The 15,395-nt window shown below is 46.7% G+C and overlaps 1 protein-coding gene across 1 annotated transcript in view; it reads left to right on the forward strand.

Annotated features, from left to right (window-relative positions):
- Positions 1 to 15,395, forward strand: part of EXOC4 (exocyst complex component 4) — a 309,923-nt gene that overhangs the window by 144,134 nt on the left and 150,394 nt on the right. Inside the window, exon 10 of the mRNA XM_088165994.1 lies at positions 8,397 to 8,493. Coding sequence (XP_088022120.1) covers positions 8,397 to 8,493 — 97 coding nt within the window. The remainder of the gene's footprint in view (positions 1 to 8,396; positions 8,494 to 15,395) is intronic.

The raw sequence follows: 15,395 nt of genomic DNA on the forward strand, positions 1-15,395 counted from the left end.
AGCCTCCAATTGAACCCCAACCTTTTGTGCAGGCTGTGAAAGCCGAGGCACGGCGCCGTTTCTCAAGGCAGATGGAGTGTGAGCAACTAATAAATCAGGTTTTGAAACATTAAAGAGCAACTTATTTAAATGCATATGGTGTTGGATCTCAGACAAGGCAGGCTAGAGGAGCAGGGAGGGATTGGGAGCATCAGCACAGCAATATGGCAGAGCTGGGGCTGGGGGGCTGCATCCAAACCAGCCACCAAATCCTGGGGGGAGCCACGGGAACATGCCTGGGGAAGCTGTGTCAGGCAGGAATTTGGGAGTTGTTGGTCAGTTTGGGACATTGTTCTGTGTTCAATGGAAAGCTGGAGTCAAAGGATGAATTTCAAACAGTGAGTAAAACGTTGGTGCCTTTTTTCTGACATTTCTCATCACAGCTTTGCCAGGGGAAGGTTGGAGCCACAATCTCAATTCCCCTTTTGGGGAACTGAAATGCAGAAACCTGAGCAGGGTCACAGAGGCCACGTCAGTCCTGTTGTGGCTGGAATCCAGATCTGCCTCTCCTGCTTTGGGAAATCACTTTTCCTTCAGGTTTGGAGCAGAGTTTGATCTGCAAACCTGAACAGAACAGCAACTGCAGCTCTGCTCAGAATCCCAGAGTGCTTTGGGCTGGAAGGGACCTCAAAGATCACCCAGTGCCAGCCCTGCCATGGCAGGGACACCTTCCACTGTCCCAGGGTGCTCCCAACACAATGTCCAGCCTGGCCTTGGACATTCCAGGGATTCTCTGGCAATTCCAGCCCAGCCAGCAATTCCTAATTCCCAATCTCCCCTTTCCCAATCTGAAGCCATTCCCTGTGTCCTGTCCCTCTGTCCCTTGTCCCCAGTCCCTCTCCAGCTCTCCTGGAGCCCCTTTATTCCCTGGAATGTTCTGGAAGCTCTCCCTGGATCCTTCCCTTCTCCAGGCTGCCAATTCCCAGCTCTCCAGACCCTGAGCTTGGATCCATCTCCTCTCCAAGCAATTGATGGATCCAGGGCCTTCCCTTGGAATCTCAGCAAACCATGAAGGCTCTCCCTTCCCTTCTCCTCTCTTTTCTCTCCCCATTTTCCATCCCAATCCCTGGCAATGGATTCTGAGTCTCCTGAATCCCAGAATCCTGCACTGCCTTGGCTGGGAAGGGACCTCAAAGCTCATTCCAGGGACACCTCCCAGCATCCCAGGCTGCTCCAATCCTTCCTTGGCCATTCCAGGGATTCTCTGGCAATTCCAGCCCAGCCAGCAATTCCTCATTCCCAAGATCCCATCCATCCCTGTGTCCTGTCCCTCTGTCCCTTGTCCCCAGTCCCTCTCCAGCTCTCCTGGAGCCCCTTTATTCCCTGGAATATTCTGGAAGCTCTCCCTGGATCCTTCTCCTCTCCAGGTGAACATTCCCAGCTCTCCCAGCCCTGGAGCAGAGGGGCTGCAGCCCTGGAACATCTCATCCCAATCCCTTTCCGCTCCTTCTTTCCCATTTTTATACCTTTAAGGATTTGTGAAGGTTCAGCCATTAGACTTTATTTGGTTTGACCATCCCTTAATTTCTGCTCAACATTTTTAGGGTTTCAGTGAAAGATTTGAGGTTGGAACCTGCCCTGGGCACCACCACCCCAAACTTTTGGGAGCATCCCTGGGAATTTATCACTGATGGAAATACTGAAATGGGACTGACTTCTATAATATATTCAGGGTGAGCTTAAAGTATTTCCAGTGCTGTGGCTTTAGGGTGCTCCTGCCCTTGGCTGTGCCAGTTTGGTGTCCCCTGTGCCCTGTTCAGGCTGGTGACAAGGCCCTGGGAGCTGGGAGCAGCTCTTGGGGTCACTCAGTCACCTCCCAGCTCCCTTCGTGGCCCCAGGTCTGACAGCAGCCACTGCTTCACCAGCACTTACCACCCAATTCCCACCAATTTCGGGATTTCTGCAGTTCCATCATCGATGTATAGATTCCCACCTGCCATGATTAAAAGAAGAGCAGGTGATTAAGAGGAGCAGAGAAGAAATGCAGTCTTTCCTCTGCCAGAAACCTGTGCTCAATTGCTTCTCCCCTCAAGCAAGGAAGTAATCAAGTATTGGCTGGAGCTCATTCTTGTCTGTCTTGATAAGGTGGATTTTTTTATCAGGTGGGTCTCAGTTCCCTCATTCCTATTCCAGGAGAGGGAATGAGAGCCCCACGTGCTGGGTCAGAGCAGGGGTCACTCACTGCCAGCTTGGGGTGGAGAAGGAACAAAAGTCATCATTACAGAAGGACAGACAGAAAAAATGTGCCTGAAATAGTCCCCAGAATTCCACTGGAAGTGTCCAAGGCCAGGCTGGATGGAGCTTGGAGCAGCAGTGGAAGTGTCACCATGGCAGGGGTGGCACTGGATGGGTTTTAAGGTCCCTTCCAACCCAAACCATTCTGGGATTCTCTTAAGAGAAATGAAGTTTGAGGATTCAAGACGTGCTAAAGAATTTGGGAGGTGATAAATTGTGTTTGGTTCCATGTGAAAAGAACTGAAATGTGTGAGTGGCAGTGCAGTGAATTCTCAGTGCAGGGGAAACTGGACCTGATGTTCCTGTCCTGTGTGGTTCATGGAGCCAGGCTGGGAGAGCTGGGAATGTTCCCCTGGAGAAGGGAAGGATCCAGGGAGAGCTTCCAGAACATTCCAGGGAATAAAGGGGCTCCAGGAGAGCTGGAGAGGGACTGGGGACAAGGGACAGAGGGATAGGACACAGGGAATGGCTTCAGATTGGGAAAGGGGAGATTGGGGAATTGGGAATTGCTGGCTGGGCTGGAATTGCCAGAGCAGCTGTGGCTGCCCCTGGATCCCTGGAATGTCCAAGGATGGAGCTTGGAGCACCCTGGGACAGTGGGAGGTCCCTGCTCATGACAGGGGTTGGAACTTCCAACCCAAATCATTCTGAGATTTATTTGGGGGGGTCTAGCATACAGAAATATGAGAACACAGGAGATTTCCATTCTAAAACTCCACAGCTGCTGTTCACACATCAATCCCTTCTCTCTGAGCTGGTTTGTGATCACCTGCTTTGCTCTCTTCAGGCATCTTTTGCTTTCCTCCCTTTCACGTTGAATGAAATTTGAATTTCCAGGCCTTGAGGATGATGTGCAGGCAATAACTGTGGTGTTGATTCCCACACAATCAGGAACTTTTGGGAAGCACCATGCCATGGAAACTGGTTCCTGTCCTGCTCTCAGCTCGTGCTGCTCCCTCAGAGTGGAGGATGTGTTGATTTGTTCAATTGTTGTTTCAAAGCTTCTTCCTTTATTCTTCTTCATTCCTCTGTTCTGCATGGATTAACATGGAGTGGCTCCCTAGGAGAGGGGCCCAGGAATTCTTCATTCCATGCCTGGAAGCTGTTTAGGTGAATTGTGCATTGCAGAGAGATCAATGAGCCTGTGCTGTGCTAACACAGGGATGGGAACAGAAGGGAGCTGAAGTTTCCATGTGCTCCTCATGATTTTGGGGTTTTGCTGTTTCCATTGATCCCCAAATGAATATTTCTGGGATGTTTTGGGAAGGGATTTATTTACCAGGCAAATATCTTTGTGTCTGAAAAGTTTCAGTGACTGGTAGGATTGAAAATGTGGGAGGACTGAGGATAAAATGCACGTAGACAGATAAAACTCTGAAACAATGAGGTAATGTCTGATGGCTCCTCAGGTGACAGCAGAAGAAATCTCACCCTTTTTTAGCTGTTGTGTGAGAGACAGGGAGAGCTTTTCTCAGGATGTTGTTAAAAAGAAAAAGAAATTACTTCATTACTTGCAATGAATTTTAAAACCTGCTCAGCAAATCTTTCAAGGGGCTGAGCTTTTCTCTGATGTGCTCAGGTCTGTCAAGGAACAGATAAAGACAAAGAGAAATTTGTGATTCCACCTGAGAACATTGGAAGAGTGAGAGAACAGTCACGAAATGGTTTGGGTGGGAATGGACTTAAAAATCATCCAACCCCACCCCTCCCCTCTGCCATGGAGCCAGGCTGGGAGAGCTGGGAATGTTCCCCTGGAGAAGGGAAGGATCCAGGGAGAGCTTCCAGCACATTCCAGGGAATAAAGGGGCTCCAGGAGAGCTGGAGAGGGACTGGGGACAAGGGACAGAGGGACAGGACACAGGGATGGATGGGATCTTGGGAATGAGGAATTGCTGGCTGGGCTGGGATTGCCAGAGAATCCCTGGAATGGCCAAGGCCAGGCTGGACATTGGGGTTTGGGACAGTGGAAGGTGTCCCTGCCATGGCAGGGGTAGCACTGAGTGATCCTTAAGGTCCCTTCCCACCTGAACCACTCTGGGATTCTCTGACATTTTCTGTGAGCATGGAAGATATCCATGCAAACATTTACATTTTAACCAAGCAGGATGGAAAACTCAAACTCTCCTCATGTTTATTCTGACTTTCAGCACCTGCAGAGGTTCCAGTTTCCCTGCTCATCTCCTTTTTCATGTTGAAGTCTGACATTTTAGGCTCCATTTCAGACACATCGAGCTCTGTCACTAATGGCCCTGTCTCTGTCACCACTTGCAGTGACATTCAGGTGGGCACACTTCATTGCCAGCACGGCAGGAGGGTGTCATTAACTCTGTGACAAATTTCACTTCAAGTTTTCTTTATTTTTCTTTTGTTCTTCATATTTTATTCCCGGGCAGATTAAAGCAGCAAACTGAGCTCCTGAGAGGAAACTGCTACAACAACGAGAGAGGGATGGGGAATTTTGGGATATTTTCCTGGACACACCAGCAGTGCAGAATTTTCCAGCTCAGCTCTGGTTTGAGAGGCTCCAGATTTGATCTCTGCTGGGCATTGATAAGGAGAGGAAAAAAGGCATTATTTCCACTCCTCATGGAATTATGGAATGGTTTGGGCTGGAAGGGACATGAAAGCTCATCCAGCTCCAATCCCATGGCAGGGACACCTCCCACTGTCCCAGGGGATCCAAGCCCCAATGTCCAACCTGGCCTGGGACATTCCAGGGATTCTCTGGCAATCCCAGCCCGGCCAGCAATTCCCAATTCCCAAGATCCCATCCATCCCTGTGTCCTGTCCCTCTGTCCCTTGTCCCCAGTCCCTCTCCAGCTCTCCTGGAGCCCCTTTATTCCCTGGAATGTTCTGGAAACTCTCCCTGGATCCTTCCCTTCTCCAGGCTGCCAATTCCCAGCTCTCCAGACCCTGAGCTTGGATCCATCTCCTCTCCAAGCAATGGATGGATCCAGGGCCTTCCCTTGGAATCTCAGCAAACCATGAAGGCTCTCCCTTCCCTTCTCCTCTCTTTTCTCTCCCCATTTTCCATCCCAATCCCTGGCAATGGATTCTGAGTCTCCTGAATCCCAGAATCCTGCACTGCCTTGGCTGGGAAGGGACCTCAAAGCTCATTCCAGGGACACCTCCCAGCATCCCAGGCTGCTCCAATCCTTCCTTGGCCATTCCAGGGATTCTCTGGCAATCCCAGCCCAGCCAGCAATTCCTCATTCCCAAATCTCCCCTTTCCCAATCTGAAGCCATTCCCTGTGTCCTGTATTCCTGGAATGTGCTGGAAGCTCTCCCTGGATCCTTCCCATCTGCAGCTGAGCACCCCCAGCTCTCCCAGGCTGGCTCCAGCCCTGGAGCAGCTCCATGGATTTATCTGGACCTTCCTTCCACTGCAGCCTGGTCCATGGAAGGTGTCCCTGCCCATGCAAGGGTTGGAATTGGATGGACTTTGAGGTCCCTTCCCACCCAAACCATTCTGGGATTCTCCTCTCCCTGTTTCCTGCAGAGCTGCCAGTTTTGGGTTGTGTGGATGAAAAAATCCTTCACCTCCCTGCAGGAAATGCTCTTGGTAGAATCAATCAGGATGGAGGAATATTCCTGATTTATTTTTATGGAGATGTTGGTGGCTCTCCAGCACAGGGAATTGGCTTCAGTGGAAAAATCGTGGGTGGTCCATGTAAATAACACATTTCACACCTTGATACAGGCAGACAGTCCCCAGTGGAGATCTCCAACTCTCAGGGAAAGAATCCTTCACTCCCCACTTGGGCATTTTCTTCCACAACAAAACTCCAGTGTTTAGAACAGTGAAGGTGGGAGGAGCAGTGGCATTAAAATTGCACTGCTGTGTAGTTGGGATGTCCAAAGCATCACCAGGAATAAAATTTACCCCTCAGCATCTTTTTTTGGGGTAAAATATTCAAATACAAACAAAATTCCTTCTCCCCCCACCCCATAGCCTTCACCTACCTGCAGAGCACCCACGATTATTGATGGAGGAGATGTAAAAGCACATTTTTCTCTCAGTGCCAGGCTTCTGTTTCCTCAAATCCATCATCATCTGGCCCAGCAGATCAGACAGATTGTTTTATTCCTCACCGTGCAGTTCATCCCAGTCAATAATATTGATTAGTGCAGGGTGACTTGATGGAACAAGAATAACACCCCTCTCTTAATTGGAGCCTGCATTTCCTCATCCCTGCCTCAGCAGCTCATGCTTGGCTGGCTTCTCCAATAATTCTCTTCAGACACCACAGAGCCCACTGGAAATTGCAGGATCTGACATTAACAGGGGAAGTGAATAATTTTCTTTTCCTTGAACTCGTGCCTCTTTTCTTCCCCGATTAAACTGCCACGTTGTGAGAGTTCACTCTTCAAACTGAAAATCTTGGATTTTTTTTTTTTTTTTTAAATACCATCAGAAAGTTTTAAACAACTGTGTCCTCAGTTGCTTGGTGCTTCCCAAGTCCATGTGTTAGGAATTATCAAGGAGCTCTGTGGGCTCAGGGCTCATTTGAGGAGCTGAGTCAGCTCTGGAAATGTTGTGGCTGCAGAATTCCACTTTCCCAGGATCTCCCACTCCATGGGGAATCCAGTGCTGGAGCTTTTACATTCACATCTTGGAATTTATGGGAATTCTTGTAGGAAGCACTCCTGACCTAGAGGGATTATTGAGATGTTGGTGACCTACTCAGCCCTTGCAGAAGGGTCAAATAAATTCAGTCACCACAGAGCTTTTTCTGCAGATTGATTGTCCTAAAGCACATAAAATTCCCTTGGAAAAGAAAGTTGGAGTTGCTTCCTCACCAGTTGTGTTGCTCCTCTTTCCCATTTGGAGAAATCCTTTTTGTTTTGGAGACAGGGGAGATGTCAGGGTCAAAAACTTCAGTGACCTGCTGGGGTAGTTTGGATTTCAAAACTTTTGTCATTCCCCTGCCTCTAAAGCTGTCCCAATAACGTGATTGGCTTCTGTATTTATTATTTATTATCACTCTTTAAGGAGAGCTCACATGGAAAGGGTTTGATAACACCTGGGATATTCAAACTTCGCCCAAGTTCCTTTTGGAGGAAACCCTGGGCTGGAATTCCCAGAGCAGCTGTGGCTGCCTCTGGATCCCTGGAGTGTCCAAGGCCAGGTTGGACAGGGCTTGGAGCACCCTGGGATAGTGGAAAGTGTCCCCATGGGATTGGAACTGGGTGGGCTTTGAGGTCCCTTCCAGCCCAAACCATTCCATGATGATTTGTTTATGTGTGGGGTGTCTGACCTGTTGTCCTAAAGATTTTTTCTTCAGGAATGCTTCCATGTGGACTTTGTTGCTGTCAGAGCTTTCAGGAAGTTGTTGTTTTTCCCCTCCCCTCTCTTTTCTCTCCCAGTATCCAAATTTTAGGTACTTTGGTGTCAGGAGCTGCCTGTGGGTGTCGTTTTGGGGTGACACAGTGGCACTGCTCAGGTTTTATGGCCACTCCAAACCCTGCAGGCTGTGATGTGTAAATGATGTTCCCTCAGTTGTGTTTTGCTGCCAAACTCTGCAAATTCCTTTTTCCTGTAGCTGAGAGCCCGTTTGTACCCAGGTGGAACTCAGAGAAGGGAAAGTTCCACACAGGAATTCCAAGAAAAAGAGCTGGGAATGAACTCCTGGGAGAGCCAGTATTGCTAAATACATGATAAATACAATAAATGAGTTAAAATGTCATCCCAGACCATGGTTGCAATTGTGCCATCCCCTCTCAGAAGTGCAGCACTTGCAAGCAGGAAAATTCTGGGGATTTCTGCTCTCCAGGCCTTTTCCAAGCACTGTGGGCTTCAAAACACACCTGAGCCACGTGGCCAAGGGGTTGGGTGTTTGTCACCCGGGGTGAAGCACCTGGATTTGGTGGATTTTGTGCCAAAATGTCCCTAATTCTGGGACAAGGAGCCCAAAATCACCTCCAGTCACCACCTGCAGTGTTGCCTCTGCCCTGGCAGAGCTTGGGGAGGGCACAGAGAGCAGAGCTTCACGTTAATTACTGATCTTGCAGGAAAGAAGCATTTAATTCCTGTTTAATTATGGCTTGCTAAATGTTTAATTATCACTTGCTGTCTGAAAATCAAGGGCTGTTAGACAACTTTGTTCCACGTTATTTTCCAGGAGGACCAGATGATAATTTAATTGAAGGTGGTGGGTCCAAGTTTGTCTGCAAACCAGGAGCCAGGAACATCACCATCATCTTCCACCCCCTGCTCAGGTAAAATCTGCACATTCCTACAGCTGCAAAGAATTAAAATAAGTCGAATTCAATTCTGATTTGTGGGGATGTTGGGCACGTTCCAGTTCTGAGATGCCAGAGCAAAGGGGTTGCTCTGAAGTTGTTGACGTTGTAAAGTTGTTGTGTGGAAAAAAACAAAAACAAAAAAAAACAAACTTGACAATGTTTTTAAATCTTTTTCAAACTGAACTGTGATGTCAGGTGGGATTTCCTGTCTGGGTGACCCTGTGTCACTGACCAATGTCATTTATTGACCTGAGTTGGGTGAAGTTTATTTGCAACCTGCCAAAAATTGATTCTTGCTCTTCTTTGTGCTTATTAAAAAGTGGAACTGCAAGGTGAGTTCATTGATAAAACACTGTGGGCTGGGGACTGCAAATTAATTCCTGATCCAGAGTGAGCCAGGAATTAAAATGAAAAAGGATTCAAATTGTCACAGCTGGAACTTTAAACAGAGCAAGCTTTTAATAAACCTCTTCTCACTCTATCATTCACCTCTGATATTTGAATTTTGCTGCTTTTCTAACAGTTTGTCCTGTTGGTTTTGTGGAAATACAATGTTTGTCCTGGTTCAAGTCAACCTCCCACCTCTTTTATCCTGGAAGGGATTTCCCTTCTCCCCAGGCATGGCCTTTCCCAGCACCTTTGGAGAGCATTTCCCAGAAAATAGTCATAAAAAATAATTGGAATCTGATCCCCAGAGGAAGGAATCTCCTCCTGACACCTCCATGGCTGAGAGCTGGGCTGATTTGTGACTTCTCAGGACTTGAAAACACAGTTGGAAAAGGCATAAATTCCTCCAAATCTAAATTTCTGGTGTCACAACAGCAGAAATTTGAATAATCTTGAGAAATCCTGACCTGTGGTGCAATGGTGTGCAAGATCTTGCCTTGAAAAAAGAGTTTATTTCTTGCTGCATAACAAAGTGGAGAATTCCATAAGCACATTTCATTTCCACCTCTGTCTCTCTTAAACTGAAGAAATGTGCTAGAGGTAAATTTGCTACAGGAGGATTTCTAGTTTTCAGCTATTTCATGATGGGAAAAGATGGACAACTGAAATTCAATGCTCTTCAGGGTGTGACTATGATGATGTGGACTTCAATTCCTAAATCATTAATGAATTTACAGGCATCTTGCAAGCCCAGGGGGTGGTGAAGCTCCTGTTTTTATTGATGAGATCTTTCCCATTGATTGAAATTCTTTCTCTTTGCCTTCCTGCTTTATTTTCCCCCCCCCCCTTTTTTTTTTTTTTTTTTTTTTTTTTTCCTCCCATCTGAGTGAAACACAAGTGCTCTGCTTTAAATAGCACTTCTCCCAAACACTTCACTTTGCATTCCCAGCCTGCAAGTCAGGCAGGAGAAATCATTTGCCTCATAAAAAATAATTGCACGGAGATGAAGGTATCTGTGTACAGCGTGGTTTTCATGCCAACCACCTGCAACATCTTCACTCCCTTGCATTGAGGATTTCATCAATAACTGCAGGAAAAAGAAGGAAAACGTGGAATGACCCAGTTTGCCCTTTTCTCCCTGCGGGATGGGAGAATTTGGGGGTAGGAGAGGGCTGTAAAAACCATTTGAATGTGATTTGATTCATTTCAATGTTGGACTCGGGGAATGTGCTGAGAGGTTGAACTCGTGATGATTTAGGGATGGATGGGATGCAGAGAATCTGGGATGATCACAGGGTTTCTTTAGCTGGCAGTAATTCCCTACAGGGAATTCTGTTCCTGCTGGGATAGCCATGGCCTGTCCCACCAGCAGCTGAAATGCTCAGAGAGGTGAATTTACTAAAATATTGAAGCAATTGCAGTAATTTCTGGCACGTGGAATCATAAAATGATCATGTCTTGGTTAGATCCTTGTTGCCCTTTTCATGTTTTAAATGTCCAGCTCTCCTGGAGGTAATTCCTGCAGAGCTGTGAAGTTTCCACCTGTTTTATTTTCCTTTTTGAGGTTCTTTATGACCTTCCCTCCTCATCTTTCATCCCCGTCCCTTGTACATGCAGGAAATAGATCTGGTTTGAATTCAAATGATCAATATTTTATTTACAAGGGTTTGTTTGGTTTTTTTTTTCCCCCTTGTTTTTATCAAAGTCCCATAAATACATTGCCAGAGGAACTTCAGCACTGCATGGACTGGCTGATTTTATCAGACAGCTGAGTGCTTCTGAAAGTATTAAACAAACTGCATGACTGAGAAACCAGACCCTGGTGGGGTTGATTTAAAGCCTGAGCACCACATAAAGTGATGGCTTTAAAATATAACTCAGCCCTGAAATGGTGAGGGGAGAGTTGGAAGCAGAGCATTCCCACTCATCAGTGGGAACTTCTCCCTTTTGTGCTCCTGCTGTGAGAAGTGTCAGTGCTGATCACATCACAGCTGCACCAGCACAGGGACAGATTTGCTGCTCATAAAGCCATTTTTTAATCCTTTTTTTTATTTACAAACTGAGGGTGGAACTTGGATCCAGATCCTCTTGAAGAACACGGGGTCAGACTTTAGGAGAGGTGCAAACGAACCCATTCCCAAAATGACCAAAATTTCGGGAAACTCTTAATTAAAACCATGGGCAGTGTAAGGAAAAATAGCTAAAAATGGTTTTCAGAGCTTTCCTTGCCTTTGAATTCCTTCAGAGCAGGGAGCCATGGTTGGGAAGTGAGATTTGTGTTGCTCAGGATGTGGGTCCCTAATTTCCACAAGGACAATTGAGACACACCAAGGCCCAGATTAATTACCAGCACTTAATGACACCACCACACACACAGAATAAACGAAGAGTGCATTTCTGAGAGACAAGTGGGTGTTCTAGAGGAGGTGATTCCTGGGAATAGGTTTTCCTAACTACATCTGGAAGCTAATTGCACTTAGAAATTGAGGCAGAGCCCACCTCTGATTCTCCTTAATTACATTTCGTGGGAGGTGCCAAAGTATAAAAGTCACCAAAGGAGTCCAGTTTTTACCTCCATCCTTTGCTGGCAACCAGCACTGGAGTTAACTGGGCTGAGGAAAAAAACATCTTCCTTTGGAAGAAGGAATCACAGGAGCCATCCCAAAGCTCTTCATTCTGGAATCTGGAACAGCCTGAGCGATGTCTGTCGTACCATTTGTTTGGTGGGGAATTTTTTTTTATGTCTTTTTTTTCTTTTTTTTTTTTTTTTTTAATGTTTATTTGTTTCAGCTGGCATATTTGAAAGGCACTTGGCTCCTCGGGGTAATAATCGTTTTACATATGCTTTATAGAGTGTGTTTATTACCAGACAATTGAGGAGCAGATGTCTGCAGTCTCGAGGCTGGAGGGGGAGGAAGGGGAAGGGTGGGAGATGCAGGGGATGGATGGTGGTGCTGAGGCAAGAGCAGCAGCCAGGAGGGTTTCCATTCATCACCATCAGCCACACTTCATTAGGATCAAGCAGCAATTAAAAGGGCTGGAGGATGGAGGAGAAAGCCAAGTGCTCGTTGGTCGGGAAGGAGGAGTCACATCCCAGCAGGACGTGGCTTTGGGGAGGAGCAGTGCAATTGTCCTGGCACCTTTTGGGTCTCCACGGGGTCTGGTGGCATCTCCCCTCTGCCAGGTGGGATGTGCCAGTGGCGTCCTGAGAGTCTGGAGAGAAAGAGAAAAACGAAGAATTGGTGTGTTGGGGTAGGAAAAATCCCACAGGGATGGAGGAGAAGCAGAATTGCCGATTTGCCACGTCTAACCTTGTTTGGGATGCAGAGACTGGGGCTGAAGTCTCTGGGGTGTGTCCAGGGCACTGCAAAGTTTTCTGCCTCTTGTTGTTTGGGATTGATGGGAGTGGGGGGAAGAGAGCAGCAGCAGCTTGCCATTCTCATTTAAAATAAAACGCTCCTTTTTTTATTTATTCCTTTTCCCGTCACTGAAAGCAGTGGGCTTCTCACTTGAAAGCAAATTTGGATTGAACTGTTTCTTCCATTTATTTTAATGCAAATCAAAGAGGGATTATTCTGTTATTAAATTAAAAAATCCTTTAGGGACTAGTCAGAGAGGGTGCTGATGGACTTTTTCTGCCTGTTGATATCAGAATGTTCCTCTCCACTGGTGGCTCTGAGCTGCTGATGGAGAAAAGTTCCAGGTCCCAGGAATTCTCTGTCCTTGGCAGGGGAGTGCACAAGGTGCAGGACATGTGCCTCCAGCCAGGTGCACGAGCAGAGCAGGGATGTTTTATGGGAATAATCCTGTCAAGCTGCTGTTGAATTCGGGATATGTCAAGATAAAAGGTGCTGGATGTAGAATTGAAATGCTGCTTATTTTGAAAATGTTGGGAAGGGACAGCAAAGTTGTCATGGGACATCAAAATTTTTTGGTCTTCGAGCATCAGCTGCTGCTGATGTTAAAAAACTACATCACTAGACTGATCTAAAACTCAGTTTGTAACTCAGAGCCCCTGTGTATCTCACCAGTAACCCCTTTCAGTATAATAATAATAATAATCATCTCGTTTTATTTTAAAATATGCTGTAATATCTCGTAGCTACACACTATAAAATTAATACTTGATAATATAGGGACTGTGGGTTTAGGGAAGCAAAAGGAGTGTGAAAATTAGATGAGTTTGTAACATTTAAACTATGCTAAATCACAGCAAATAGGTTAAGAAAAATATGTGGCATTTTGAAGTCTAAGGGTTATTTATTGTTAGTGAAGTAGACGGAAAATGTCAAGTCCTCCTGTGGCACAAATAGTGCTAAATAATGAGAGCTGATGCCTTCAGCTTTCTGAATCAAACCTAAAATACTTGATTTCAGAGAAATCAATAAGGCTGACAAGCTGGGAGAGGGGAGTTAGAACGCTGACTACCTGAAGTTTGTGTTTGAGGCTGAGTAATGTGCAGAGGATCAGGGCAAATATTAAAAAAAAAAAAATCAGAGGTGCTGTTAAGTGCACAGGAAACATGATTTGGAAAGTTTTAAAGGGAGTGAAAGAACTCCTGCAGATTTCATCAGGTCTTACATTTCAACAGATCCCCTTCAAAAGGTGGGAAGATATCACTTAGTTAATGGAATTCTTGCTTCTGCAAGGTAGGGGCAGGGAGATGGGGATTGTCTGTGGTGAGACAGACCAGGCTCAGATCAGGAGATCACAAATTCCCAGGATCCCTGAGGTTGGAAAAGCCCTCCAAGGTCATCAGCTCCAAGCTGTGCCCAATCCCCACCTTGTCCCCAGCCCAGAGCCCTGGGTGCCACCTCCAGGAATTCCTTGGACACTCCAGGGATGGGAACTCCAACCCTTCCTGGACAATCTATTCCAATGCCTGATCACCCTTTCCATGAGGAAATTTTCTCTAATATCCAACCTAAACCTGTTCTGGTACAACTTGAGGCTGTTTCATCCTGTCCCTGTCCCCAGATCCCAAAATTCCCTGGCTGTCCCCTCCTGTCAGGGAGTTGTGCAGAGCCACAAGGTCCCCCCTGAGCCTCCTTTTCTCCAGGCTCAGCCCCTTCCCAGCTCCCTCAGCCATTCCTGGTTCTCCATTCCCATCTCCCTCAGCCATTCCTGGTTCTCCATTCCCATCTCCCTCAGCCATTCCTGGTTCTCCAGACCCTTCCCATCTCCATTCCCTTCCCTGGACACTCTCCAGCCCCTCCAGGTCTTTCCTGTCACGAGTGACCCCAAACTGGACACTCACATGTGACCCCAAGCTGGGCACTGTCCTCAGCACCAAGAGATCTCCAATCCTTATCCCAGAAATATCCCAAATATCCCAAATTCAACACTGGAAACAAGGAAAGGACCTTAAAGATCATTTAGTTCCAACTCCCCCACCATTGACAGGGCACTTTCCACTAGGAGAGCCTGGCCCTGGATATTCCCAACTTTATTTCAGAAATTCCACTCCTGGTGCAACTTCTCATCCCCTCCTTCCACTGGCCTGGATGGGAATCTTAGGGGAACCATTTGGCACCTACCCAGGGAATGGTTTTCCCTCCCTGCCCCCAGGTTTAATGAGTGTTTTTTTTTGGAGGCTTTTAGTGACTTTTGTGTCTGTGAGCAGCAGGGATGGGATGATCCTCGCAGGCAAATCCCAGCCCTTCTCCTCCCTGACAGACCTTCCCAAAGTCAAGGATAAAGACACATCTCAGCAGAGCTCCTTGTTGTGACACTGCCAAGGAAAGGTTTCCTCCTGACTGGAGGGAGGGATGGGGGAACAATTTCACATTTTGTGCCTTTTTTTTTTTTTTTTTTTTTTCTTCCCCCCCCCCCCCGATGCTTTATGAGAGCTGACAGTCTTGCTGTGTGTGTGTCTGATTAAAGATGACAGTTTATAAAAACCTTAAGGTGAGGCTGTTCATTTTCCATGACAGAAAATAAAGTGATCCCCACCCCGCCCCCCCACAGCCACCTCCCACACAAACAAAAACTCTCACACGCCAAAAAAAAAAAACCAAAAAAAAAAACAAAAAAAACCCCCAAACCCTCTTAATATGTGAGGCATTGATTTTATATTGTCTGTCAGAGAATGTGCTTCAGCAGATCAGTCAAGTTTGGAGTTTTCAAACATGCTTCATCCAAAGGGAAAATCAACAGCCTGTCAGAAATTTCACATGTCTCCAGCTCCTCCTTCCCTTTGGATGAAATACAAGCTGAAGGAACAGAGAAATTTTGACATTTGCAAGAGCTGGGGCTGAATAGCTGAAAACAGTGTTAATGTAATTCCATGGTAATGAGGTGCTTGGAACAGGCCTTGTGTTCATTGAGCCAACAAAGCAGGATTAGCTCATTCCTTAATGGAATCACTGAATGGTTTGGGTTGGGAGGGACATTAAAGATGACCCAGATCCACCTCCTGCCATGGGACACCTTCACTGTCCCAGGTGCTCCAAGTCTGGTCCAGCCTGGCCTTGGACATTGCAGGGATC

The sequence above is a fragment of the Sturnus vulgaris genome, chromosome 5 (assembly GCF_052056855.1).
Source record: "Sturnus vulgaris isolate bStuVul1 chromosome 5, bStuVul1.hap1, whole genome shotgun sequence".
Lineage (NCBI taxonomy): Eukaryota > Metazoa > Chordata > Aves > Passeriformes > Sturnidae > Sturnus > Sturnus vulgaris.